The 25,777-nt window shown below is 44.2% G+C and overlaps 1 protein-coding gene across 1 annotated transcript in view; it reads left to right on the top strand.

The window, feature by feature from the left end:
• The first annotated feature begins 5,207 nt into the window (after window positions 1-5,207).
• Window positions 5,208-25,777, top strand: part of LOC309567611 (trafficking kinesin-binding protein 1-like) — a 93,645-nt gene continuing 73,075 nt past the window's right edge. The window contains exons 1-2 of the mRNA XM_082273018.1: window positions 5,208-5,339; window positions 21,444-21,721. Of these exons, the coding sequence (XP_082129144.1) occupies window positions 5,320-5,339; window positions 21,444-21,721 (298 nt within the window). The 5' untranslated portion in view covers window positions 5,208-5,319. The remainder of the gene's footprint in view (window positions 5,340-21,443; window positions 21,722-25,777) is intronic.

The following is a 25,777-nucleotide window of genomic DNA, read 5'->3' as shown; positions in this document are numbered from 1 at the left end:
GTTTTTGTGCCTGGAGTTCAGCTTTAATAACCTTTTCTTTGTTGCACATACTCTCCTTTCCTTCATTCCCCCATATGTCTGTTTGTCCAGCGAGAGTGAGGAAAGACAACCCTTAGTAAGTTCAAGTCACTTGAGTCAGAGCTTACTGAGGACTCTCCTGTCCTGTGTGACATCAAGTATTGCATAGATTCCATGACATGCTCCACCATATCTGGAAGTACCTGGGTTCTGTCTTCACTTCCAGTGGCTGAATAGAGCCAGGAGGGAAGCAAAGGAAAGGGGAGTTTGTGCTGTTGGAAAGAGGGCCTTACATTGGACCTGTGTGGACAAACCTGAAGATCCAGTGCTACAGAGACACCTTGTGTGGGATAGAAGCGTGATAAGTTCCTCCTGTCATCTTCTGTCTATACCAGGGGTCTCTAAACTGCGACCTGCAGGCCAGATGTGGCCCTTTGCTTGTCTTTATCCAGCCCTTGGGTCACTATTCTTCCCACTAATACGAGGCACTATTCCTCTCACAGTCTAAAAGGTTAAGGCACTATTCCTCCCACTGACACCAACAATGGGGCAGTATTTCCTCCACTGACACCAATAATAGTACACTATTTCTCACACCAATACCAATAATAGGGCACTATTCCACCTTCTACAAACCACATGTGCTATTCATTTGTTTTACTGCTACTTACTATCAAACCTGGAGCATTGTTTAGTCTTTCTGATGCTGGGGCATTTTCTACTTCCAATTGCCTCAGTCCGGTCCCCTTTAAAGCGAAGTTCCAGACATTTTTTGTACAAAAAGTGTAGCTGCTGACTTTTAATAAACACACACTCACCTGTCCCACGATCCAGCGATGCGGCCACCCAAAGCCTCAATCCTCTCCTTTTCCTCTCAGCAGCGCCGACATCACTAGTGTGGACACCCGGCTGTGACAGCTTCACAGCTGTTTGCGCACTGCGAATGCATGAGTCGCGCTGCGTGTCCTGAATGGCCGGGCAATCTTCTGGGACCTGTGACGTGTCCCAGAAGATTGCAGGGAGGGAGGGGGAGAGGAGAACTTCGGCCCGAGCGGAAATGGGAGTGGGTACCTTTCAAATCTAGGTACCTGCTCCCCCCCCCCCCCCCAAAAAAAAAATCACACACCAAATGTGGCATGTCAGGGGGTCAGGAGCACTTAAAGCGGAAGTTCCACTTTTGAGTAAACCTCCGCTTTAAACCTGAAGGACAGTAAACTGGCCCTATGCTTAGGATGTTTGGAGATGCCTGTTCTATACGAACAAGAAAACTTTAATGCCAATAGGACAAACTAATCTATTTTCCTTTTTTGGAAAATACCTGGTTGTAGATAGTGTTCAGCTCCTGCAAGATAAAAAAAACTACCTGATCTTCTGAGTGCTGTTTGTGTCGGTAATTTCCAAGTGTTTTGTCTATTAGAAGATCCCTGTAATTACTACAAGTGAGTGAATTGCTGAGAATAAACATTAATGGGAATGGTGGGGATGGGTCGTGGTATGTCACACTGCAGTGCTGGCTCTCTAAGTCGCACGTACCTGATACTTTGTATAGTGTGTCCTACCTCAATGACGGCGTATTACATGGACACAATAGAACATTCCGGGCACTGTGTCAGAATGGAGGTCTAATACCTATCAAATGTTACCAGATAACAGAAGACACACAAAGCTTATATTCAGAGTACTGTGGGAGCTTTGTGTGTATACATTTCTTGGGGGATATCAGATAAATATTTCTTCTAGTCTGTATCAAATGAGCTTTGATGTCTTCAGAGCTCAGAATTAAAGGTAAAGTGTGAATATTGCGAGTTTACAGTATTTATTCTGAGAAGCTTTACTTCGCTATTTTTTTTTTTTTTCTTTAATCCCCCCCTTAAGTGTTATACTGGACTGTCCTGGATTCACCTACCCACTCCGCATTGTCCTACTGCGATCCACTACTCAGGTACAACAACCTGGGTCCCAAGCCGCCATCTTCTTCTGTGACATCATCGGGATCCTGACTGCCTCTTTTAGCTTCTGGCAGCTGGACCCCAATGATGCACCCACCAGTCAGTCTGTATTCCTGATCCTGCAGTCTTCTGGATATGTCCAGGGCTATCCTAAGAGGGTGAGGGAGTAGTGATGCATCATTGCCCCATAGACTAGAATTGGGGGGGTTCAGGGACAAGGTAAAAATTATTTAAAAAAAAAAGTGTTCTGCTCCATTTTTGCCCGCAAAAAAGGGGAAAGTACAATGATGCCTAATGCAGCAGTTAAGTGAAGGTTACCTGCTGTTTCAAAAATATTATTATTATTATTATTATGAATATTATTATGTTACAAGATTTATATAGTGCCAACAGGTTGCGCAACGCTTTGCAATATAATAATTTTTGTATTATTATTACACAGGAGTTATACAGCACCAACAGTTTTAGAAGCACTTTACAAAATGAGGGGCGACTATATAGTTACAATACAAATTAAAAGTGTTACTAAACCCAGGACTCTGCATTCACTATATTTGCTCTCCCACAGTACACAGAACATGGAAATGCAATTATTTTAGTAAAACTTTTTCTCATCAGCAGTATATAGCAGTCTTGTGACTTTTACCGGTGTCCGTCTAAGCACTGATTAAAGCTTGTATGAGTTTTCATTCTCCTTTGACTGTCCTAGGAGACTGCATGATCCCTGACCCTCTGGAGAGTGCTGGTTAGCCCTGTGCTGCTTACATGTACCCCCCCCCCCCCCCCCCCAAAAAAAAAAAAAAAAAAAAGCTCTCTGAACTGAGCATGTGCAGACTGCCTCCTAGGGCTCTGTACTATCAACAGATGGATTGGGGACAGTTGAAGGGGAGGATCAGAGAAGACAGGATCAAACAGCCTTTTTTTACACAGTGCAGAGGATTAACCCACAGTGAGTTTAAAAAGAATGCTTTACTGCTAATACAGACTGATTTTACTGTTGTGGGATTAGTATAACTTTAAGAGGATTAGGAGACCCTTAAAGAGATTTGAGGGACACCTAAAGGCAGACGGAATAGGAGATAGCCAGACAGATTGGGGTTGGGAATTCCAGAGGATTAGAGAAACACTGGAGAAGTCCGGAAGGCAGGTATGACAACAGCTGACAAGGGCTCTAGAGCAGGAGGTGGCTTTGTATGTTGTTAGTGTTTTGAATTTTATTTAATGTTGAGCGGAAGCCAGTGGAGGGATTGGCTGAGAGGGGTGTTGGAAACAACGGTTGGTAAGAAGAATTAGTCTGGCAGCAGCATTCATAGTAGACTGGAGGGGTTAGTCTGTGTAGAGGAAGGCCAACAAGAAGGGAATTGTAATAATTGATGTGAGAGATAACGGGGGTGAATTAGTCGCTTGGTGGTTTCATTGGTTAAGGGGCATATTTTAGAAAAAATGGTGGTTAAGGCAGCAAGATTTGAGCAGTAATTGGATGTGAGGTGGAAGAAGGTTAGCATCCAGGATTATACCTAGCACCCTGGCATGAAGGGACTTACTGATAGTTATACTTTTGATCTGGATGGAAAAGTTGGGGTAGGGTACACGGGGTGGGGGGGGAGTGGCATTAATACCAATCTGTCAGTAAGTAAATGAGTGCTTCATTAGGAGACTGAAGGGGTGAGCTGAGATGCACGGAATTACATTTGAATGACATCAGCACAGAAATTGTATTGAGAGGAGATGTAGATGGTGAAAAGGAATGGAAGGACAGAGCCTTGGCAGACTGCTGCATAAAGAGGAAAAAAAAGGTGATAGAGACTCATATTGAAAGATTAATAGGGGGTAGAGACTGAAATAGAACACTGCCTCTTTTGGCTAACTAACTGATCATGGTGCATTAGACAATCAGCCTAGTTAGGGATGTTCAGTTGATTATTGTGAAGCAACCACTTTGTATGGACATCTGAATCTAATCTAACTATACGGCTTTGTTCAAACGTGTGGCCAGGGGGCAATAAAACCAGGCTGAAGAGCCTTAGTTTTACAGCCCCACTGATGCCCGTCTGAAAATTAAATCCTTGAACACTAGAAGGTTTTTTTTCCATTCAACCCAGCAGGCGTGAAAAAAAAAAAAACTGAAGAGCTCAGGAGCTGCCGCTGAACTAACAATCCGATGTTAGTACAGCAATCTCCCCTGCTGAGCTATTGTGTTCCGATAGGGGGGAGAGCACCGATAGGTTACCGACTAACAGACCTTTTTTGGTTATGCCCCCTTGGACCGGCTCCCATACACACAGGCTGAATGTTGTGTGTACTGCCCTTAACATGCGGCTGCTGATGGCTGTACACATGGTCGGGTGGTGGCAAGATTTAAGCCAAACGCAAGTAATAAAGTTCTATGGAGCCGCACTGCAGCTGCGTTCAATGTTCGCTATTGTTGCATGGTAGTATGGCAGTTATAGGGTTAAATCAGGCGGTGAGGAGGCAACATATTGCCTCCATACTGCCTGTCAAACACCTCTAAAAAGCGAACAAGTGTGGATCATTTTTCAAAGAAGCGGAAGTACCTGTTGCACATGTGAACGAGCCCCAAGTAAGGTTGGGGCTATAATACTGCTTGGTTGAGTCCATTTTTTCCACTACTCCCATTAGTTGGATAGGCAGCAGCGGGGGGTGGACACATGCTGTGGCTGCGGTGCTTTGCAGCTGTGGCAAAAATGAAACCCCCTCTGACGCTTTCAGTGAGCATAGAGCCTGACGAATTCAAGTGAATGGGGCACTGCAAGCACCCTGCAACCACATGCAATGAATGCAGTTGTAGCACACTAGTGCAGGGATCAAGGGGTTATAGCAGGCGGTGAGGCGATACAACACCTCCTCACCGTCTGTTAAATGCTCTTCAAAGAGCAATCTGATAATAGATTACTCTTCAGAGAGCACTGCAAGTGTGAATGAGCCCATACATTGTGTGATTGGCAGAAGAGACTGGGAAGAATAACATCTTTCTACTTATGTGCCTGATGGATGGTAATAAGAGTAAATTATTTCAGTTCAGTACATTAGGAATACGGCTCAGAAGAAAAAGTTGTCCAATGGACACTCGATGACCCCATATCCTGGGATCTATTGTACGTCTGCCTGCCTGTTAGTGAATAGGTTGACTCTTTCAGGATCTTGTCTACTCCCCCTGTGTGCTCAGCTTCAGCTCCTCCTCCTCCATTCACACACATTTCAATTGATAGCAGCCGTCTGCTCTTCTCAGTCACTTCACACAGCTTGCAGCATCCAGGTGTGGGGACACTACTGACATGATGTAACGGGGACACAGAGCGGGGTACCAGCAACAGGACTCCATCCACCCACCATGCACTACAAGATTGTCAGGTCAGTGGGAACGTATGATACATGATGATCCTCCCTGTTTGACACGTAACTAACAATGTCTGTAGTGTTATACCGGCTCCTGCCTCAACATCACCATTCTTCTTTATGGGGAAGTCCATCCTAAAGTGATATTTCATTTTTTGGGAGATACTGGAAAGTTTAAACACTTGTTGGCCTTTTCTATCTCTCTATTGGTGTGATTGACGTGCTCTGCACACTTGCTGTGCCCATTATGAGGGGTTCTCACTTTCCCTGCTGGATTTCTTATTTTATGTGATAGAATGGGCATTTTCTGAATGCAGTGGGCCTGTATGTAATGGAAGTTAGCCCCCTTTTCTCAAGACTGCACACCACGCCAATGTATGCTATAGGCGCATATCAGCTTTTAGTGTGTATGAGGCCAGAGCCGGCGACCCTGGGTGCAAATCATCTATATCCAGGCTTTCTTCAGAGGAGCTGATCACATGTTACCACTCATGTAAGCAGTTACTTGCGATCAGCACCGGCTATTGAATTCCAATAAATCCATGTGCCCCACAGGCTGTGCATAGTATTACTTAGTTTTACTAGTTTTTAATAATCTTTTTTATTATTTGGATTTGTATGTGTGGACTGGGATGTAGACGCCATCTTTTAGAGCGCAGTTGCAGTACCAGCATACATGGGTCCTCCAATGAGCTGTTGTGGCAAGTGACCGGAGCAGCCGCAGCTCAAACCGAATTCCTATTGAGTACTCAGTGGTCCCTCTTCCCATTGAGTACTCAACAGGAGTTCAATATGGAAAAGCACGCTTTAACGCAATGCACCTTGGGGTCCATGTGCACTGCACATACTTTACACATTAGGGACATGTCAAAGTCATAGGACCTGGAACACATGAAGGTGAGTGGGAAACCCAGACAGAAAAGTCATTTTTAGAGGAGCCAAGTCATCAAAGAAACCAAGGACTGCTGCAGCCCACCATGTCCTCTGGTTTCAATGCTTTTCAAGTCTGTTATCTGAAATAATAAGTATGCAGCAAGTGAAGTTAATTTTGAAGTCAGAATTCACAATCGGCATGCTTGTGGAAAGGCGGTGACAAAGAAATGATTGAAGATAGATAATTAGCATAGCCAGGTGACAAGCATTTTTCAGAAGGAGATTCTTTGGTGTGAGGTTTGTTATAATAACCAAGCCATCAGTTGCCAGCAGCATTTTGTATAATGAAAGGATAAGTAAAGGTAATGTGTAAGCTTCTGTGTGATCACATGTCGCAGCCTGGCTGTTCATGTCTGAGCTGATGTCCTTTAGCCGCAGTTCTTTGTGGCCAGAGAAAAGTCAATTTGCAAACCGCTGAATTGCACAGTTTTTGACTCCCCATAATATAGGTGAACAGATATGTCCAGCATTTGAGTCATACAATTCATGGATCCTAGTTACCTTTCCTCATTGAGTGATTTTGCACATTTCATAGAGATCTCAATGAAGGTATTCATGCTGATTAAAAATGTGATCTGCTGACTGTTATCAGTTACATTGTTTCCTGTTCTCTTTGTGGACAACAGAACACCTCCTCCCTATGTTCTGGAGATGAGAAGGGGGAAGAGGTGTTTTGTAGTTCTAGCACTCCCTGTCTTAGGGTGACAGGTCCTCTATAGAACAGTGACTGAGCATTGTCACCCTAGGTCAGAAAGTGTGTTACTGACAGAATCACTGGGTGAGAACGAAAGTAAAGAATAAAAAAAAGTAATGCAGCCGCAACATCTAAGGACTGGTAAGCTGCATTGGATGACATTTTTGTTTTTGTGTTTAGATAAACTTTAAAACTGTTGCAGGTATTATACATCTTTGGAATCCGTTTTCAGTTTTTCAGATTTGCAGGCGCAAGGGGTCAAAATTGATGGGCTTAGATACGCTTTAAGTTCCCTCCATTTTTAGGATGGGGTTAGTGAACATTTCATCATGCAGGTGTATTTTTGCTCAACTGACTGAATGAACACCCCCATCAGGTATATTGGGCAAAGTCCATATTTGGTGGCTAAGCCGAGAAGATTGATTATGCAAAAATCAGCTAATTCTGGTCTCTGCGATGGTTAATTATTAATATGGTGAGTCATGGTTCTTCCATAATGTAGAACGCCCAAGCAGAAGACTCCAGAGTTTAGCCCCTTTCAGATGAATCCGGACTGAACCACAATGTATGTCTATGGTGGGGCGGATGTAAGAGGATGATCATCGGTTTACATCAGTCTACATCCGTGTCCATTATTTTAAACAGAACGAGGCTGCGTCCTATTCCATTGATCTGAACAGATGTAAATAGATGCCATCTGTTTACATCCATTTTTTTAGGCAAACATTTTTTTGTTTATTCTTTTGTCATTTCTGATCGGTCTCTGCAATAACTAAGAAAAAATGGATGCAAAAACGGATGTAAACTGAACTGATATAAACTGAACTGAAGTGCTAACTGATCTAAACTAAAGCAGTGTTTCTCAACCTTTTTTCAGTCAAGGCACCCTTTAAAAGCAATGGACAGTCTCGAGGCACCCTTTAAAAATTATGGAAAATCTCGAGGCTCCATTTAAAAATTATGGACAATCTCGAGGCACCCTTTAAAAATTATGGACAATCTCGAGGCACCCTTTAAAAATTATGGACAGTCTCGAGGCACCCTTTAAAAATTATGGACAATCTCGAGGCACCCTTTAAAAATTATGTACAATCTCAAGGCACCCTTTAAAAATTATGGACAATCTCGAGGCACCCTTTAAAAATTATGGACAATCTCGAGGCTCCTTTTAAAAATTATGGACAATCTCAAGGCACCCTTTAAAAATTATGGACAATCTCGAGGCTCCTTTTAAAAATTATGGACAATCTCAAGGCACCCTTTAAAAATTATGGACAATCTCGAGGCTCCTTTTAAAAATTATGGACAATCTCGAGGCACCCTTTAAAAATTATGGACAGTCTCGAGGCACCCTTTAAAAATTATGGACAATCTCGAGGCACCCTTTAAAAATTATGGACAGTCTCGAGGCACCCTTTAAAAATTATGGACAATCTCGAGGCACCCTTTAAAAATTATGTACAATCTCGAGGCACCCTTTAAAAATTATGGACAATCTCGAGGCACCCTTTAAAAATTATGGACAATCTCGAGGCTCCTTTTAAAAATTATGGACAATCTCAAGGCACCCTTTAAAAATTATGGACAATCTCGAGGCTCCTTTTAAAAATTATGGACAATCTCAAGGCACCCTTTAAAAATTATGGACAATCTCGAGGCTCCTTTTAAAAATTATGGACAATCTCGAGGCACCCTTTAAAAATTATGGACAATCTCGAGGCACCCTTTAAAAATTATGGACAATCTTGAGGCTCCTTTTAAAAATTATGGACAATCTCGAGGCACCCTTTAAAAATTATGGACAATCTCGAGGCACCCTTTAAAAATTATGGACAATCTCGAGGCACCCTTTAAAAATTATGGACAATCTCGAGGCTCCTTTTAAAAATTATGGACAATCTCGAGGCACCCTTTAAAAATGATGGACAATCTCAAAGCACCCTTTAAAAATTATGGACAATCTCGAGGCACCCTTTAAAAATTATGGACAATCTCGAGGCACCCTTTAAAAAAAATTGGACAATCTCAAGGCACCCTTTAAAAATGATGGACATATAATTACATAATGCAGCAACAGTCACACAAAGTAGGACACCCAGTATTAGAGGGAATTGTTTCTTCCAAAGTAAATACGCTTTAGCAAACTGGTATTTCAATGTTTCTCTTCTCCCTCAGTTTTTCTTAATAATTCATCTAAGGTGATCCCTACACTAATGGAGAGGGGCAGGAGAGGGGAATACAAGGATGCTGTGCAGGCGACTGACATCCTCCATATCAACAGATGATGCCATTGGTCGTTAGGATGCAGCTAGAAGGTTGTAATGGTGCACAATGAAAACCTGTGACTTGGTGTAACTTAAAGGCAGGTTTCATCCACATGCTGGCTTGTATACAATTTTTGGGTCAATTTGTATTCATTTTGCCAAGGCACACTAGGGTACCTGGGCACCCTGGTTGAAAAAGGCTGAACTAAAGGATGTGAAAACAGATGTAAACGAAATCAGTTTTTTTCTTTGGAAAAAAAAAAAAAAAAAGATTGGAAGAGAGAGCTTTGATGTGCAAGGAAAGTAATTAAAATATCACTTATGGAAAGTCAAATTACTGCAAATTACCATTTCATATAGTTGCTTTTTCTTTGCTTTTACCTGTTGTTTTTTTTCCAAGTTGGTGACAGGGTTTCTTTAAGTAAGAGCGAAGAGGAAAACCTTAGAGTCTGCACCTTAAAAACTGTAGTCACTAGTAGCAGCTCTCAAAAATTCTTGACACAATCCCTTTAAATATTTTCCACCTGAACTGAATCTGTAGTATGTATAATTCATCTGAGTTTGTCTTTCTTCAGAGCCACTTTTCCCAACCTTTTAATGCCAGGGGAACTCTTTGAATCATTTTCAGACCTCTGGGAACTCTTGCTAAAACCAATCTATTGGGGATCAGTGGGAAGAGTGCCCTCCTTGCAGACAGCTACAGTAAAAAAAACATTGGGTTCATGCAGCTGGCCCTGGAGCTATGCAGGCACCATCAGATGGGAAGCGAATCAGCCTATGAATGCCTAGCAACCTTTGGAGGACCCTTGGTGCTCCATGAAACCCTGGTTGAAAATGGCTTCATCAGAGCTTCCAGAACAATCAAGAAGGGGGGTGGGAGATAAGGAGATTGAGGTAACTAATTACAATAAAAGGACAATTGTAAATGTTGTATGTTAACATAGAAAAAAAAATGAAGTATTACGGTTACTTATATAGCGCCAAAAAAAAAAAAAAAAATCAAGAAAACCAAAAATAGGCACCTGTAATGAACTTGTGGTCTCTTTCATATGGGCAAGGTTTATTGAGAATCTGTCACTTTGCCCATTCAGGGTAACATAACAGGTTCTCTTGCTAGGGGTGCTATCCAAAACGTGTCTGTAATTCATGAGTAAGATTCAAATGAAGCGGAGTGATGGAGCTTACGTGATGCTAATTCCTTTTTTCCTACTATTTATGTAAAAGTGTTCAGGCCTGGCGATTAGAAAGAAAATGAAATTCTTCTCAATAACTGGCAACACTGTTTTTTCTCAGTGCATCAACAAAGGAGCAAGCAGGGGGGAGCACAGCGAAGATACATTTAAGTGGGTTTCCTATCAAGAGGCTTTGTCACCTTGCCATGAATAGGTAAAATGACAGATTCCCTATAATGGTCAGATACAGCAACATCTATGTTGCTGTCATGATAGGTTAACTTTACAAATTTGGCCATATCCCTTACTTTTTTGGTTGGAAGACCACAGTATCATATTTATTACAGGAACGATAGAAAACTGCTGACTGTTTGCTCTAAGATGGGTCTAAAAATCTTGCCTGGTTGCGATCATCAGCTAGTACCCTGGCTTGAGGGGAGGGATTGATGGTTGCATAACTAATTTTGATGGAAAAGTCATGGAGGGGGGCTTGGGAGGAGGGAATATTGCCAGCTCAGTTTTAGAGAGATTTAGTTTGAGGAAGTGGTGCGACATCCATGTTGATGACTTATGTCAGTAAGTAATTGGGCCCAATTTGGACATGTTCACTTAGGGGTGTACTCACTTTTGTTTGCCAGCGATTTAGACATAATTGGCTGTGTGTTGAGTTATTTTGAGGGGGCAGTAAATTTATACTGTTATACAAGCTGTACACTCACTAATTTATATTGTAGCAAAGTGTCATTTCTTCAGTGTTGTCACATGAAAAGCTATAAAAAAATATTTACAAAAATGTGAGGGGTGTACTCACTTTTGTGAGATACTGTATATCAGAGCAGCTCCCAGCGCTCAGCTGACCAATCAGCTTTCTTATCTGCCCCGTTGACAGCTCCAGTGGGCGGGCCCGAGCACTGCCGCTGATGTCAGCCGGGGAGGAGGGGAAGAGAGGAGAGAGAGAGAGCTGAGCGGTCACGTGATAGCTGGGATATTTTGGAGCCGCTCTGATATAGGTACAGATTGGCATATTTTTTCTTTAACACAGACACAGGAGCACTTAGTGTTATATAGAGCGGGTGGGATTATTTTATAATAAATATGAGAGCAGCAGGAGTGGAGGGGCGGGCACTGACACGAGTAGACAGGCAAGGAGGGGAAGGGGGAGAGGAGAAAAGAGAACATCGCAGGGCTGCAAATGATGGAGGCACGTAGCCAGTTTTGATCTCCCCCCCCCCTGTAAACTGACCACGGTATATCATGGATGCTGAGCCCGGACACCGTGGTCAGTTTACAGGGGGGAAGGTCGAAACTGGCAGGATCAGCCAGGTTTTTTAGGTGTTGCAGGGGGCCAAATGACACAGCACAAGCACTGTGCCGTATAACATGCTTTAGAGGAACAGGATCTGTTGTTTGTTACCCTAAAAAAACAGTTGTGTAGGGGGGTTTTCACTGTCAGGGTGATAAGGATGTGGAACTCTCTTCCACAATTGGTGGTGTCAGTGGGGAGTATTGATCGTTTTAAAAGACTCTTGGACATGCATCCTAATTAACATAACATACAGTGACATTACCCCCCGCATTGGTACCTGTGACTGCAATAAAAATCTCCAGTATTGGTGTCAGTTACCGTAATAATAACCCCCAGCGATGCAATCAGTGACTGCAAAAATATTCTCCAGAATTAGTGCCAGTGATTGCATTAATAACCTCAGCATTGGTACCATTGACAGCAATAAAAACCCCCAGAATTGGTACCAATTAGAGATCGACCGATTATCGGCAAAGCTGCTATATCGGCCTTTTGATTTACCGATATTGCGATATTTCGGGAAAGTGCATGTACCGGGGTGATGCCTGCAGCTAGAGGCATCACCTCAGTACCCGTGTCCATAGCCAATGGTCGGCTGTCTTGTAATGACAACCGATGCGGCTGAGAAGCCGCTCGGCTGTCATTCTAAGGAGCGGGAGGGGGGCGTCTCCCCTCCCGCCGCCTTCCACGGCTCGCACGGGTCTCCTGTCCCACCGGGAGACCCAGGCATCCTACCTTCACCGCCGCCGTCTGACCGGGTCTCCATTTCTTTGAATTCGGTGCTGAAGTCGGTCATCACATGACATCACTTCCGGGTACTGGCGGCGCCGAATTAAAAAAACATACAGCATTCAATACAGCCAAACTTGGCGTTTTGAAAGCTTTTAAGTGCAGAGGAGGGGTTTGGGATCTTTTAGACCCTGAGATCCCTCCACACAGTACCTGTAGACATTTAAAAAAAAAATAATTTTTTTAATGTCTGAAAATATCGGCCAATACCGATATCCGATGACCAAAATATCGGTATCGGCGGTAAAAAAACGATATCGGTCAATCACTAGTACCAATGATGGCAATAATAACCCCCAGCATTGGTACCAGTGACTGCAATAATAACCCCCGGCATTGGTACCAGTGACTGCAATAATAACCCCCAGCATTGGTACCAGTGACTGCAATAATAACCCCCGGCATTGGTACAAAGTGACTGCAATAAAATAACCCCCAGCATTGGTAGCAGTGACTGCAATAATAACCCCCGGCATTGGTATCAGTGACACCAAGGATAACCTAAGCTTTGGTGTCAATAAATGCAGCAATAACCACCACATTGGTGGTCAGTGGCAGTGGTAATTAACCCCTTCCTCTTGCATTGGTGGTAAGCAGCCGTGTTCATTAGCATTACCTGATTTCACTCTGTGATGACATTGGGACAGGAATATACTTCTACCGTTGAGCAGGAATCACTCCGCCTGACCGTATACATTTTAGTATAGAGCCAGGTGTGGGAGCATAGAGAACATCCCGACACCCTGCTATCATATTGCAAGGTGCCTGACCCCGCCCAGGATGTGGCGGGTTACACAGAACGTGCTGGCTGGCCGCATGCACCCCATGGACTACGTTGGGCACCAAAGACTGTTTGAATTGTACTGACGAAGTTGATTTCTATCCCATGGCTATGGTTACCTTTCTGTGCTCTCATTGTATACATGCATGTTTACTTGTAGAGCATTAAGGAGAGATGCTTTCCTCATTAGAGATGGTGAGAATTGTCTCAGGGTGGAATTGAAGTGACAGTTACAATAGATATATGTCCTGTAACCAATCAAAGCCATCTGTAAAAAAACTTTTATACCTTAATGTGTTGTTGTAATATACTTAAGGTGACAAGGACAGAACTTTCATAGGCATGCTTTCACAAACAACTGGCCCATTGGTCATCTTTGAAGACTGTTTTCTTTCATCTGAGATTAGGAACGCAAACAGTTGGGGATCTCTTTGAGAAAATGGACTGTTGAGTTCTTAGGTCTAATCCGGAGTTCCTTTGTTGTCCTGTTTGTTCTCTGGATAAACATTAACTTCAGCACAGCAGTAAACAGAAAAGGACGTCTTCCTTTGTCTGCTAGATTACCGGTGCCCTCTGACCCCCCCCCCCCCCCTTACAGAGGAAGGAACCTTCCCCCTTGTTGTTGCTGCCTTTAAAGCAGGTTGTTTAATTTGTTACTAATTAATCGTTAACAGACAAAAATCCGAATCCCCTGGATCTCTTTAAAAAACATTTACTGCTGTATTTTGGTGGGTACAAGGCAACTGAGGAAGCTTAATTGCTATGATTAGGCTAGTGCTATTAGTGAACATTTTTAATAAACTCTATTTACCAATCTTGACCTAAGATTCGCCATAGACCAGACACTTTTCTGCAATAGATGGGTGGGTAAGGCTGGGTCCATCTTTTGTTGTTCTCATGACCCACTGCTATGTCCCCAACCGGCTGAAGCTGCACGTGTGTGGTTATCACCCTCTGCCCATCTTCTCAGTGAGAAATGGGAAAGATTGGCCAGATCATGCCAACATTTTTCAGCAGGTTGTAAAATCTCCATTAGCAACAAGGGCTTCAGATGGTCAGAAGAACTTGCTGGCCCCCCAAGGTATCCCTAAATAGCTTAAACTTGTTCTAAAGCCTAAATATTTCTTACCTTTAAGGTAAAAAATGTTTAGGTAATAATCGCCCAATCACCCCCCACCTCACCCCATCCTTAACTTAGCCCCCCACTCAATCCGGCACTGTGCCCATCTGTAGCGGCTCTTCTTGCTCTCACAGGCTTTGCTGAGGCAGCAGGAGCCATTGGGGGTGAGGCCAGGACACGCTGTCTGTTTCTATGGATTGAGTCTGCAGCTGTCAGCTGTACCACATTAGGAAGCGGCTTCTATGGTGGCACACCAAGAAAAGGAGGAGCCGAGAGCGCAGGCGGGGACCCCAGAACAGGAAGATTGCGGCCTCTCTGTGCATTTTTGATGCAGAGAGCAGGCATGTTGATTATTAAAAAAAAATCTTTACACTCCCTTTAATCCTGACATACTGAGTGTCGGGCCCTCCAAGGACATCCTTGGATACATGTACGTACACAAATTGACTGGTGTCATATGATTGGACGATTTGACTAATTTTACGATACGAGAATCCCTTGGGGAAAATTGATAAAAACTGGAGAAGCCGTGCATTGCAACCAATCAACCTTTATGTTTTGCTTGTTCAGTTAAGCTTTGAAAATTAACAATTTAAGCTGCTGCAGTTTTGATAAATTACCTTCCTTATGTTTTAAAGTGAACCTTTATTCCAATATCAACGTAGAAGTACATTAACAGTTGCTATACCATCTATACCCATTGCTGCACTTAGTTTGGCGGCCCCTGGTGTTTGTTCTCAGCTCCACAGGTCTTCCCACTGATCTTTATCCATGATTGTGAAACCTTATGGTGCCAAATTTCCCACTAAAGGTGGCATGATGTTGATGTGCATATGTTTTTATCTTCCACATGTGAGTTGCCAATTGTGTTTTTCTTTTCAATAAATTTGTAATATACGACGCTCCCACCCTCCTGTTTTGCTTACGTTGACCATTTTGCTTGGAAAACAATAAAGAGTAATGAACTGAAATAACTTTCCTAGAGAAGATGCAGCTTCAGGCTCCCAGTGCCCAGTGAAGGTTAGATGACCTTTAACGGTAACAAATGGCCAGAAGTCTACACATTTAGTCATGTGATCAGCACTGGAGTTAGCATTAAATACCATTTTCCCAGAAAAGTTAGCATTTCCATTCTTCTTTGTCTTCATTTGCTATTCCCAACAAGACTTTTATAGTAGCATATACTATACATTTGAGCATACAGTCACTTCATTATATAAAATGTGTACTTTTTAATTACATTTTTATGGTTGTCTCTATGACCTAAAAAGGAACAACTACACCCACATTTTGGATTGAACGAAGATGCTCCCTACTGCTGGGGATAGCTCAGCACAGCTGCGACTGACAAAGCTTGGCTTTTCGGGAAACCTACTACTGTCATTGGCCTACAGGGCCCAGAATTCTGAATCGTCCCATTTACTGATATTTGTCCATCTCCCCCTTTGCAGCAATGTTGGTATCCAATCACTGACGGTAATGATGGTCACTGAGCTTTTGTATTTATCCACAGTGATGATGTTTGGATGTGGTTGGTGTGGATCCCTCTATCTGTATAAAGAGTACCCCCAGAATCTTGTTGTCCTTCTCGGTCACATTGGTTTGTTCATGGTCATACAAGTTGTTGGCAACTTAGACTCAGATCTTCTTCAATACCAGTGGATGATGGAGGTGACTTTTTCATATTGGGCCTTGTACTCTTTGAGCTGGCAGACTGACACCAAATGCTTCATTGTCTCATTCTATTGCCACTTTGGTGTGTCTCTTTCTACATCTATAAGTCCCGGTTCACAATGGGGCAACTTGTCAGGCGACTTAGCCTCCTGACAAGTCACGCTCCATTCAGTGCAATGGAACCGTTCCAAGTCGGAGCGACTCAAGTCACTCCGACTTAGAAAAAGGTTCCTGCACTACTTTGGAGGTGACTTGCATTGACTTCTATTAGAGAAGTCGCATGCAAGCCCCGCTGAAGTCGCACTGCACGGGGCGGCTTCAGAGTCGGACGGCTTTGAAGCCGCCCTTGTGTGAACCCAGCCTTAAAATCTCATGTACCCATGTAACAAGAGAAAAATAGATACTTTTTAATAATAGTAAACCAGAACACTGTTACTGTTTACAATATCTAAACAAATCACATCATAGGTTCATATAAAATAATGCCAAAGTGTTTATGTCCTTGTCATTAGTCCTGGTAAAATGGATAAAAAATGTATTGACTCCTTGCTTTAACCTTCAACAAACATTGCAACTTCATAAAGATTGCCATGGTGAAAAGCAGGAGTTCTCAACCTTTTTAAGAACAGGGCCCAGCAAATTACTACAACAATCTTCCATGCCCCAGCAGTAAAGTATAAAGTTTATAATTGCACATTAAATGTATGGGAATGCAAAACCTGCACTGAAATGCTGGAATGCCATGGGCTGGGTGTTAGTGTATGATGGTTATGGTGTAAGGTAGGAGATTCTGGAGCTGATTTAGTAGCCCTATAGGGGATAGGGCTTCTGGAAGGGACTGTGAGGCACTGTGGGAATTTGGGGGGCACTGTGGGATACAATTTGTGATTGGGGGCTGGAGGCTCTGCAGCAGTCTGGGGGGCACTGTGGAAGACTTGATGGCTCTGTGAGATATTTGGGACACTGTAGAGCAGGGGTAATGAATTAAAATTCAAGGAGGTCCAGTCGCTAAAATTTTCTTTGGGCCGAGGTCCGAATCTGAAGTCTGTGCTATGACTCAGAAAGATGGGCAAAACAAAACGTGTCCATCAGCGTTGCTCTTAACATAAAATATGCCCATTTGAGTGCCTCTTAACATAAAATGTGTCCATCAGCGTGACCCTTAGCATAAAATTTGCCCATCAGCGTGACCCTTAACATAAAATAAGGAGCACGCTGATGGGCACATTTTATGTTAGGGGGCACTCTGATGGGCACATTTTATGTTAGGGGGCACGCTGATGGGCACATTTTATGTTAGGGGGCACGCTGATGGGCACATTTTATGTTAGGGGGCACTCTGATGGGCACATTTTGTTAGGGGGCACACTGATGGGCAAAACAAATCGTGTCCATCAGTGTTGCTCTTAACATAAAATATGCCCATTAGAGTGCCCCTTAACATAAAATGTGCCCATCAGAGTGCCCCCTAACATAAAATGTGCCCATCAGCGTGACCCTTAGCATAAAATTTGCCCATCCGCGTGCCCCCTAGCATAAAATGTGCCCATCGGCATGACCCTTAGCATAAAATTTGCCCATCAGCGTGCCCACTAGCATAAAATTTGCCCATCACGTGACCCTTAGCATAAAATTTGCTCATCAGCGTGCCCCCTAGCATAAAATGTGCCCATTGGCGTGACCCTTAGCATAAAATTTGCCCATCAGCGTGCCCCTTAACATAAAATAAGGGGAACGCTGATGGGCACATTTTATGTTAGGGGGTACTTTGATGGGCACATTTTATGTTAGGGGGCATTCTGATGGGCACATTTTATGTTAGAGGGCACTTAGATGGGCACATTTTATGTTAGGGGGCATTCTGATGGGCATATTTTATGTTAGGGGGCACTCTAATGGGAACATTTTATGTTAAGGGGCACGCTGATGGGCAAAACAAAACGTGTCCATCAGCGTTGCTCTTAACATTAAATATGCCCATTAGAGTGCCTCTTAACATAAAATATGCCCATTAGAGTGCCCCTTAACATAAAATTTGCCCATCAGCGTGACCCTTAACATAAAATAAGGCGCACGCTGATGGGCACATTTTATGTTAGGGGGCACTCTAATAGGCATATTTTATTTTATGGGGCACTCTAATGGACACAAATGTGTGCCCCTTAACAAAATATGCCCATCAGTCTGCATTTTATAAAAATGTGCCCCACATACCTTTGGGAGCGGAAAATGCGGGAGCCAGGAGCAGCGAACATCAGATGGGCAGGGCATGCTCGCGGCTAGGCTGAGTGTGAGAGTCAGGAGCCACAGTTAGGAGCAGGGTGCGGGGCCCGCTCGTGACGTCACGCCCCAACTTGCAGCTGGCTGGGAGGGAGCCGAAGAAAGAAGCGGGGGCGGGGCACACACACGGAATGTCACTGGTTGCTGGGACACCCGCGGTCCCAGCAAACCAATAACTACTTACAGTGGCGGCCTGACGGGTCCGGGCGGAAGCATCGTGCGGGCCGCTCCTGGACCGTGGGCCGCCATTTAGTGACGGCTGCTGTAGAGGCTGAGGGCTCTCATTGAACCTGGGGGCACTATGGGAGATGTGACGGGAGTCACTGTGGTTGGGGGGCCCATGGAACACAGCTTACCTTAGAGAGGTTGGGAAATCCCTCTCAGCCCTCTAGGCCCATCTTATGTGTAAGTCATCCTGTGTCTATTAGGGACACAGGGTGACCAAGGAAATGATGGACAGGTACTTGATGGACACTGAGAATATGGTTTGGATTACTTCAAATGGGTCAGTAATATTTATCAACCATATATCTCAAGAAACATATGAAGACTGCTTCACACAGTCAGACTCATAGCAGATGCTAATATCATCAGCTCAACCACCTGTCTTCCACACATCATTTAATATGCTGATTTATTCACCTGTTATCTAATGTGGGTTCTGTGTTTACACTTATGATAATGTGTATTGTACTTCATGAACTCGAGGATGGCAGTCTGCTAGTTAATTGGCGCGGGTTGATTGAATCATTGTCATCTATTAGTTACTGGTAGAAAAGTAGAATACTGTTTGTGTTGGTTGTTCTTAGATAATTAGTTCAGGTTAATTATATTTCTGTATAAAATTTCTTCTGCATATGATAATGTAATCAGGCACCTGACCTGGTGGGGTAATCTGATCAGGAGGGGGATGTCCATCCTGTATATATTTGGGGTGAGTTTGTTCAAATAAAGGCCCCAGTTCTCTACAAGCTAAGGTCCATCTAGTTTTGTATGGGAGGGCGGCTAGAATATCTGATACCTATGTTCAAGACTGGAGGAAGCCGTATACTGACGGAAGCCCACAAACACAGTGTGAGTCGCGGTTCCATTACAGAGAGGTTTGGGGAGCACTATGGAATCTGAGAGGTACTGTTGGAGGTTAAAGGGATTGTAAAGTCAGAAGGTTTAATATCCAATGCATTTAATGCTTTAGGATAAAAAATCTTCTATGTGCAGCAGCCCCCCTAATACTTACCCGAGCCTCCTCTCTATCCAGCAATGTTGCAGGAGTTTCTCAGCTGCCCGGGACTCCCCTTTTCATTGGCTAAGACAGCAGCGTGGCGTTATTGGCTCCCACTGCTGTCAATCAAAGCCAGTCAGAAGAGAGAGGGGGCAGTGCTGGGCCTCCGCTCTGTGTCTGAATCAGCTTGGTTGCCCCCAAAGTAGGCTGCTTGCTGTGGGGGCACTCAACAGGAGGGAGGGGCCAGGAGTGCTGAACAGGGATCTGAGAAGAGGAGGATCAGAGCTGCTTTGTGCAAAACCAACCTATTCTAACTACCCTGTAAAGGAAAGGTGTGTATACTTGCCTATGCAGAGGGTGGCACTTTCAGCACAGCTCGGCTTAATAAACTTCACTTGAAAAATTGAAAGAGCCAGGTGGAAAGTTTTTGGCTGAACAGGGACTGCATACCACCAGATGGGTTTGGGTATTCAGCCACCTGCGGCCGCTGACTGCCAGAATACAATAGATGGCAGGGAAGATTCCTCCATCCATGCTATTTAGCATGAAGATGTGAGTCCTTTAGATTTCTGTTATTCAGCCTGTGGGCAGAATGACAGAAATCTGTGCTTGAATGGCAAGTATCACCTCTCTGACAGTCTGTGTCTCCTTCCTCCCTTCTGTTCAGCACTACAGTCACCAGCAGTTACTTTAGCATCCAACAATCCTGGGATGCCTGCGTCTCTTGCCGTGGTTCCTTCCTCTGACCCCTTATGCCAGTATAGGACTTCGCAGTGACCTAGGGGATGAATTTGCTGCAGCAGGTGACAGGAGACCCAGGCATCTGACACTCCCAGAAGCATTAAATACTGCAGAGTCCGGCAGAGGCTGCAGCGCTGGAATAGAGGTCAAGGACAGGCCTAGTACGCCACCTCTTCTCTAGAAAGGACCTTTCAGCTGTAGTGTTTTAGAATTTAACAAAGTTACTTTATGATATGGCTTGTGCTGATAAGTGCAACAATCTCTCAGTTTGACAAGTTGTTTGTCACTGTGCTTTTTATTAAATACTTTTCGACCTTGGCATTTACTTCTTTGGAAAAAAAAAAAACGAAATTCTTTTTATGGTGCAAATTGCAACCTGACCCCAAGATGCAATCCTGATTTAATAATACTATTTAGTTAGAATGGGGTAATGCTGCCATCTAGTGTACAAACAGTATTACTACATGTCAACATTTATTCCATAAGTGTTGAAGACACTGGAGAATATATAAAAACGTTGTTACTTTTACTCCGAGATGTTGTACGAATGATTTCAGACTGACAAATCTGAGTATATTTAGACTGTAACACATCAAGGGTGTTGCTGCATTTTAAAATCTTAAATGAATACCTGAGATTATAAAGAAACAACTTTCTATAATACACCTTTTTAAAAATCTTGTATATCATTTTTAACTTTGAATATGTCAGCTTTTTAATAAATACAAAGAGCTGTATAGCTTTGCCCACCTGCAAAGCTGAATCCCTAACCTTGCTTTTTTTTTTTTTTTTTTTTTATATATACGATGATTGGATAGTGAAGGAGGTCATCTGTGTTCTCTCCTCCTGATAGCAAATTCCCTAGTATTAGACTGACAACACTGAATCTGAAGCAGAGCCTCATTGACTTGCAGTGCTCCCCCTTTCTCATTCAATTTTAAATCCTGATCAGAAAGTGAAAACTGAGGTTATATTTATAAATAGATTTTTTAATTAATATGTAATTGTCCTAATTTTTTAACATTCTGTTGTGGTATGTTAAACTCTTCTAATCTACCTTATAAAGAAGCTGTACAACTATTAGAAGTCTCACATTCACTTTTGCTCTGTGTATTAATAATATTATGGTCTGTTCTTGTTCAGAGCAATCAGCGGTGGCCTCGCTGAAGAAAGGCCCGGATATCTCTTCTGCCTCCCGGAACAAGGCTTCCATCGATCATCAGTGCATGGCGGCCTGCATCATCCCCTGACTCCTGCCAAGCTGGACTCCTCCGATTTCTGTGAGGAGGCTGCCAGTTACCCACCTGCGTTCCCCAGTAATCACCAAGTGCCCGCTAATAATCCTACACCCCAGGACAATGAGACACATGGAAAAGCAGCAAAGGACATTCCTCAGTTCAAAGAGGTTTCTACAATCACAGGTAAGAATGCCAGCTGGTTAATGAGCTCAAATCGCACCGCACCAAAATTAGTGCATGCACCTTTTTGGAGCTGCACAGCAACTGGATTGCATGATCGTTTTGTACCATGCGATCCAGTGCAGGCAGACGCACTGCATTTGCGACTTGCATTTGTGGGGATATTAACTTTCTGTTGACACCCCCTGCAGATCGCACATTTTGCATGCGGTCTGAATCACACAGGAAAGCACAGCATTCCTGTGCAATTTATTTGTGGGCATGGTGTGAACTGGCCCTTAAAGCGGTTGTAAACCGCTGGACTTTTTTTTTTTTTTTTGTACCCTGCAAGTTAATGTGACATTATGCATCACATATTCGCACATTATGTTAAACTTACCTTAAAGCAAAGCCAATCCAGCGCCGAGATGTCAGAGCTTCAGGCACTCCCATCTTCACCTGTCTTGCTTCCCTGTTCGCAGACTCCAGCTCTGTGACTGGCCAGAGCCACGATGTTGTCACTCCCGCGTGTGTGGTTGTTCCTTCAGAGCGCATGCCCCAGTGATGTTGGCTGCATGTGCAGTAAATATCTCCTAAGCGATGCCCATTTAGTAGATATTTACACTACCTATAGGTAAGCCTTATTATATGCTTACCTATTGGTAAAAGTCAGGGATGGGAGTTTACTTCCACTTTAAACATTAAAGCAAGATCCATAGTCGGTGACACATGCTGAGCATTATATAAGTACCTGCTCCCTGTTCAGACTTGCAATCACAGCGTCTAACAGAACGATGTCTTCCAGCATCAACTTCCTTGTGATCGCTGAGACTAGTATGTCTACCACACCAGTTGCCATATCTTCTGAGGAGACTACTCTTCTGGATAGAATTTGGGTCTGGGAGTTCAGCTGTGGCGACAATCAGTCTGTGTTCTTCCTAGTGGGCACAATGGACCTTTCAGATTCACATCTCAGGAATGTATGTGAAGATCCACATTGACCATCTGTACCTCTGAATGGATAAACACAGTCCTCTACACATGTCTATGGATCCATCACCCCCTGTCAATGAGCCCTAAATAGTAAGGAGTGAAGGGGGTTGTTGGCTTTACAATTTTGGAAAGCCATAACAGAGTTATATTTCCGTATTGCCTGAAGAGGGCAGTAAATGTCCCTTTATCTCCCATCAGCATAACACACAATGATTTGACTGTCCTCTGCATTCATCAAAAAGAGAAAATCAGTCCATAACAGCTTAAACAATGTGTGACTATTGTAAAGGGGGCAGGCTTCACTGGTATCGGCATTGGTAAACCATGGAAGACCCAGGGACAAGCCACATAGGTTTGTCCATAAAATGTTGGACCTATAATTTAATTTAATTCTACACTCAGGTTAAGTTCAGTGTGACCTTACAGCCTTAAAACTGGAGAGTGTAAAACCTGGTGCAGCTCAGTATAAAAAAACAATCCGCTTCTAACTTCACCTTGTTCCATTAAGCTTTGAAAAAACAAATTGAAGCTGATTTGTTTCTATGCAGAGCTGCACCAGAATTTTCACTCTAGTTTTAGCAAATTAACGCCATAGTGTCTTATACAATACCTGGAATTGTGAACTTTTTATACTTTTGTGAGTTTAATTAAGCAGAGAGAAAAAAAAAACACTAAGGCGTTTTTTTTTTTTTTTTACGTTTTAACAGGCGTTTTTTGCAGCGTTTTTGTGCAGGTTTTTAGGTTGACAAGTATCAATGAAAAAAAAAACACCTGCCAAAAAAGCTCATGTACTTTTCTGAGCAACGGGCGTTTTGCTTAAGGAGACAGACGCTCAGATGTGAACAGGGGCCATTGAAATTAATGGGATTTGTCTTGTTGGGCATTTTTAGAGCTGAGGATTAGAGCAGAAAATCTCCCAAAAACACCTAAATGTGAATGAAACCTAAAGAGTTACAAGTGCTGTTTTGGAGAACCCACTAGGGGGCACTCTGTTATTCAGAAACTTCAATGAGTTTAGTTGGCTGCTCCAACTAGTAGATGTTTTTTTTTTTTTTTTTTTGCTCCGAGCAAAAAAAAAAAAACATCACAGTACAAAACGTCCTTTTAAGGCCTCTTTCACACGGGTGCACTGATCAGTACATCTGTGCTTAGGGCTGTGGCAGGCACAAGTGGTCCGTGTAGGAGCATAGACCCAGATCTTCACACATATCCTTGAGTGTACATCCCTGTGGTATCAATGAACTGCTCTGAATACAATTGGGTTGATTTACCAAAGGCAAATAGACCATGCACTTTACAAGGCACACAGCTCCTGATCTTCTTAACCATTGGGTTATACTGCCCCCTGCAGGATTAGGACACTAGACAGAAAAAAAGTCTACAGGCAGTCCCAGAGGGTATACTCCCTCTCTCTGCTATAGGTACTACGTTTTTTTCTGCCTAGTCAGGAGAAAGGACCTAGTTCCTTGCAGGAACTATGGTCCAGGCAATTTTTTGTTTTTAGGTAAAATTTGTTTTTTTTTCTCCTGGGTTTTTTCCTGAGATCTACGATCAACTGCTGGACTGGGCAATGGGCTGGATAATCTAGATCCAGTGGTCACCCCAGTCTGGACAGCGAGCGTGCGCAGACCTCAGCTCCGCACTAGGTCGGCCGCGACATAGCCCCACTGGACAGGGGCTGGCCTGCAAATTAAATGCCTAGCGAGGTCGCATACAACCGGGTCTCGGCCCGAGTCGCAGCGTTCCTCCTGGCCGACAGCCCCTCCATTTCTATGGAGAGGAGGTTCTGTCTGGAGTAGTGCCCGACTGGTTCCTGGTATGGTAAGTAACTGTCCCCCTCTCCCCTTGGAGGGTTTTGGGGTGGGCGTGAGCCCCTCCATGGGACGGTCAGACCCCTCGGTTCCCCTCCTTTCCATTAGGCACCCCCCTCATCGGTCTGGTGGTCCCTGTGGGCCATCTCGTACCCCATCCACCCCTTCCTTTACTGACACTGGGGCTGTGGGGTGGCCTGGTCCACCACCTAGGGTGGGGGCAGGGTGCTGTGCTGGTGATGGGGGCGAGAGGGGGTTGGTGCGCCGCAGGCTACTGGGCGATCAGGTGTGGGGGGGGGCTGTACTTGGTGAGGGCTCCTGCCAGGGCCCCCTCTTCCTGCCTGTGCCATTTTCTGAGACCTAGGGATTCCTCCTGGGTCCCTGGGAGCCTCGTGGTGCCGTGCAGGGCCACCATTTTTTGTAGCCTGTGTGCTTCATGCACGGCGGCCATGTTTGTGTATTCCGGCAGCCATTTTTCGGTGGTTTTCCTTGAAAATTGCAGCGGCAGTGGAGCCCTCTCGGCAGGGATTTAGGCGGTGGGAGCCCCTCCTCATTCCCTGACTCCTGGATCTTTTTATTTCCTGATTGCCATTTGTGCAGTGCAGATTCTCCTGGTGGCTGCGGTGCCTGGTATGTGCGGGGTGATAAGTCTGGTGGGGTCCTCTCCCTCTCTACTGAGGATCGATTGATCCTCAGTAGAGAGGGAGTCAATCAGGTGAGCTGCCAGAGCAGTGGGGGTTGTATCTTAGCAATGTTTTTATACTTTTTTGTGGGGTCCTCCTGGTGACTCATGGAGTCTTTGGAGCCACCCCCTGATACCCTCTCTGAGGTTGCCGGGCCCTCCTGTTTCCATCCATCGATCGATGCACTGATGGCAGTCCTGGAGTCCTTGGTGTCCCAGATGGAGGTGGCTTTTGGGCGACGGGCTGGCAAAAGGGCCCCCCGCCTTCCGCTGCCTCATCTGTCTCGTCTCATTAGATCCTGAATCTGATTCGGCCGCCGCGGACGTGGGTCACCCTGCTAGGTCTGCGACCACACGCCCTGAATCCTCAGATAGTGAGGAGGATTCCTCCACTTCTGCAACCGCGTACAAAAAGGAGCTGATGGACGCACTGATTGTAGCTGTGCGTGAGACCTTAAAGATGGAGGACGCAGCTGAAGCTGCGGTGGAGGCGCAGGTTCTCTTTGGCATTCACAAGCCATCCACAGCAGAAAAGTTGTTTCCTTTCCCCTCTTATTTTGACAGAATTGTCAGTAAATAGTAGGGACCACCAAA

The sequence above is a fragment of the Pelophylax lessonae genome (genome assembly GCF_965119305.1).
Source record: "Pelophylax lessonae genome assembly, chromosome: 11".
In the NCBI taxonomy this organism is placed as follows: domain Eukaryota; kingdom Metazoa; phylum Chordata; class Amphibia; order Anura; family Ranidae; genus Pelophylax; species Pelophylax lessonae.
Note: the sequence above shows the minus strand (reverse complement) of the source record. Positions and strands in the feature narration are given on the sequence as shown.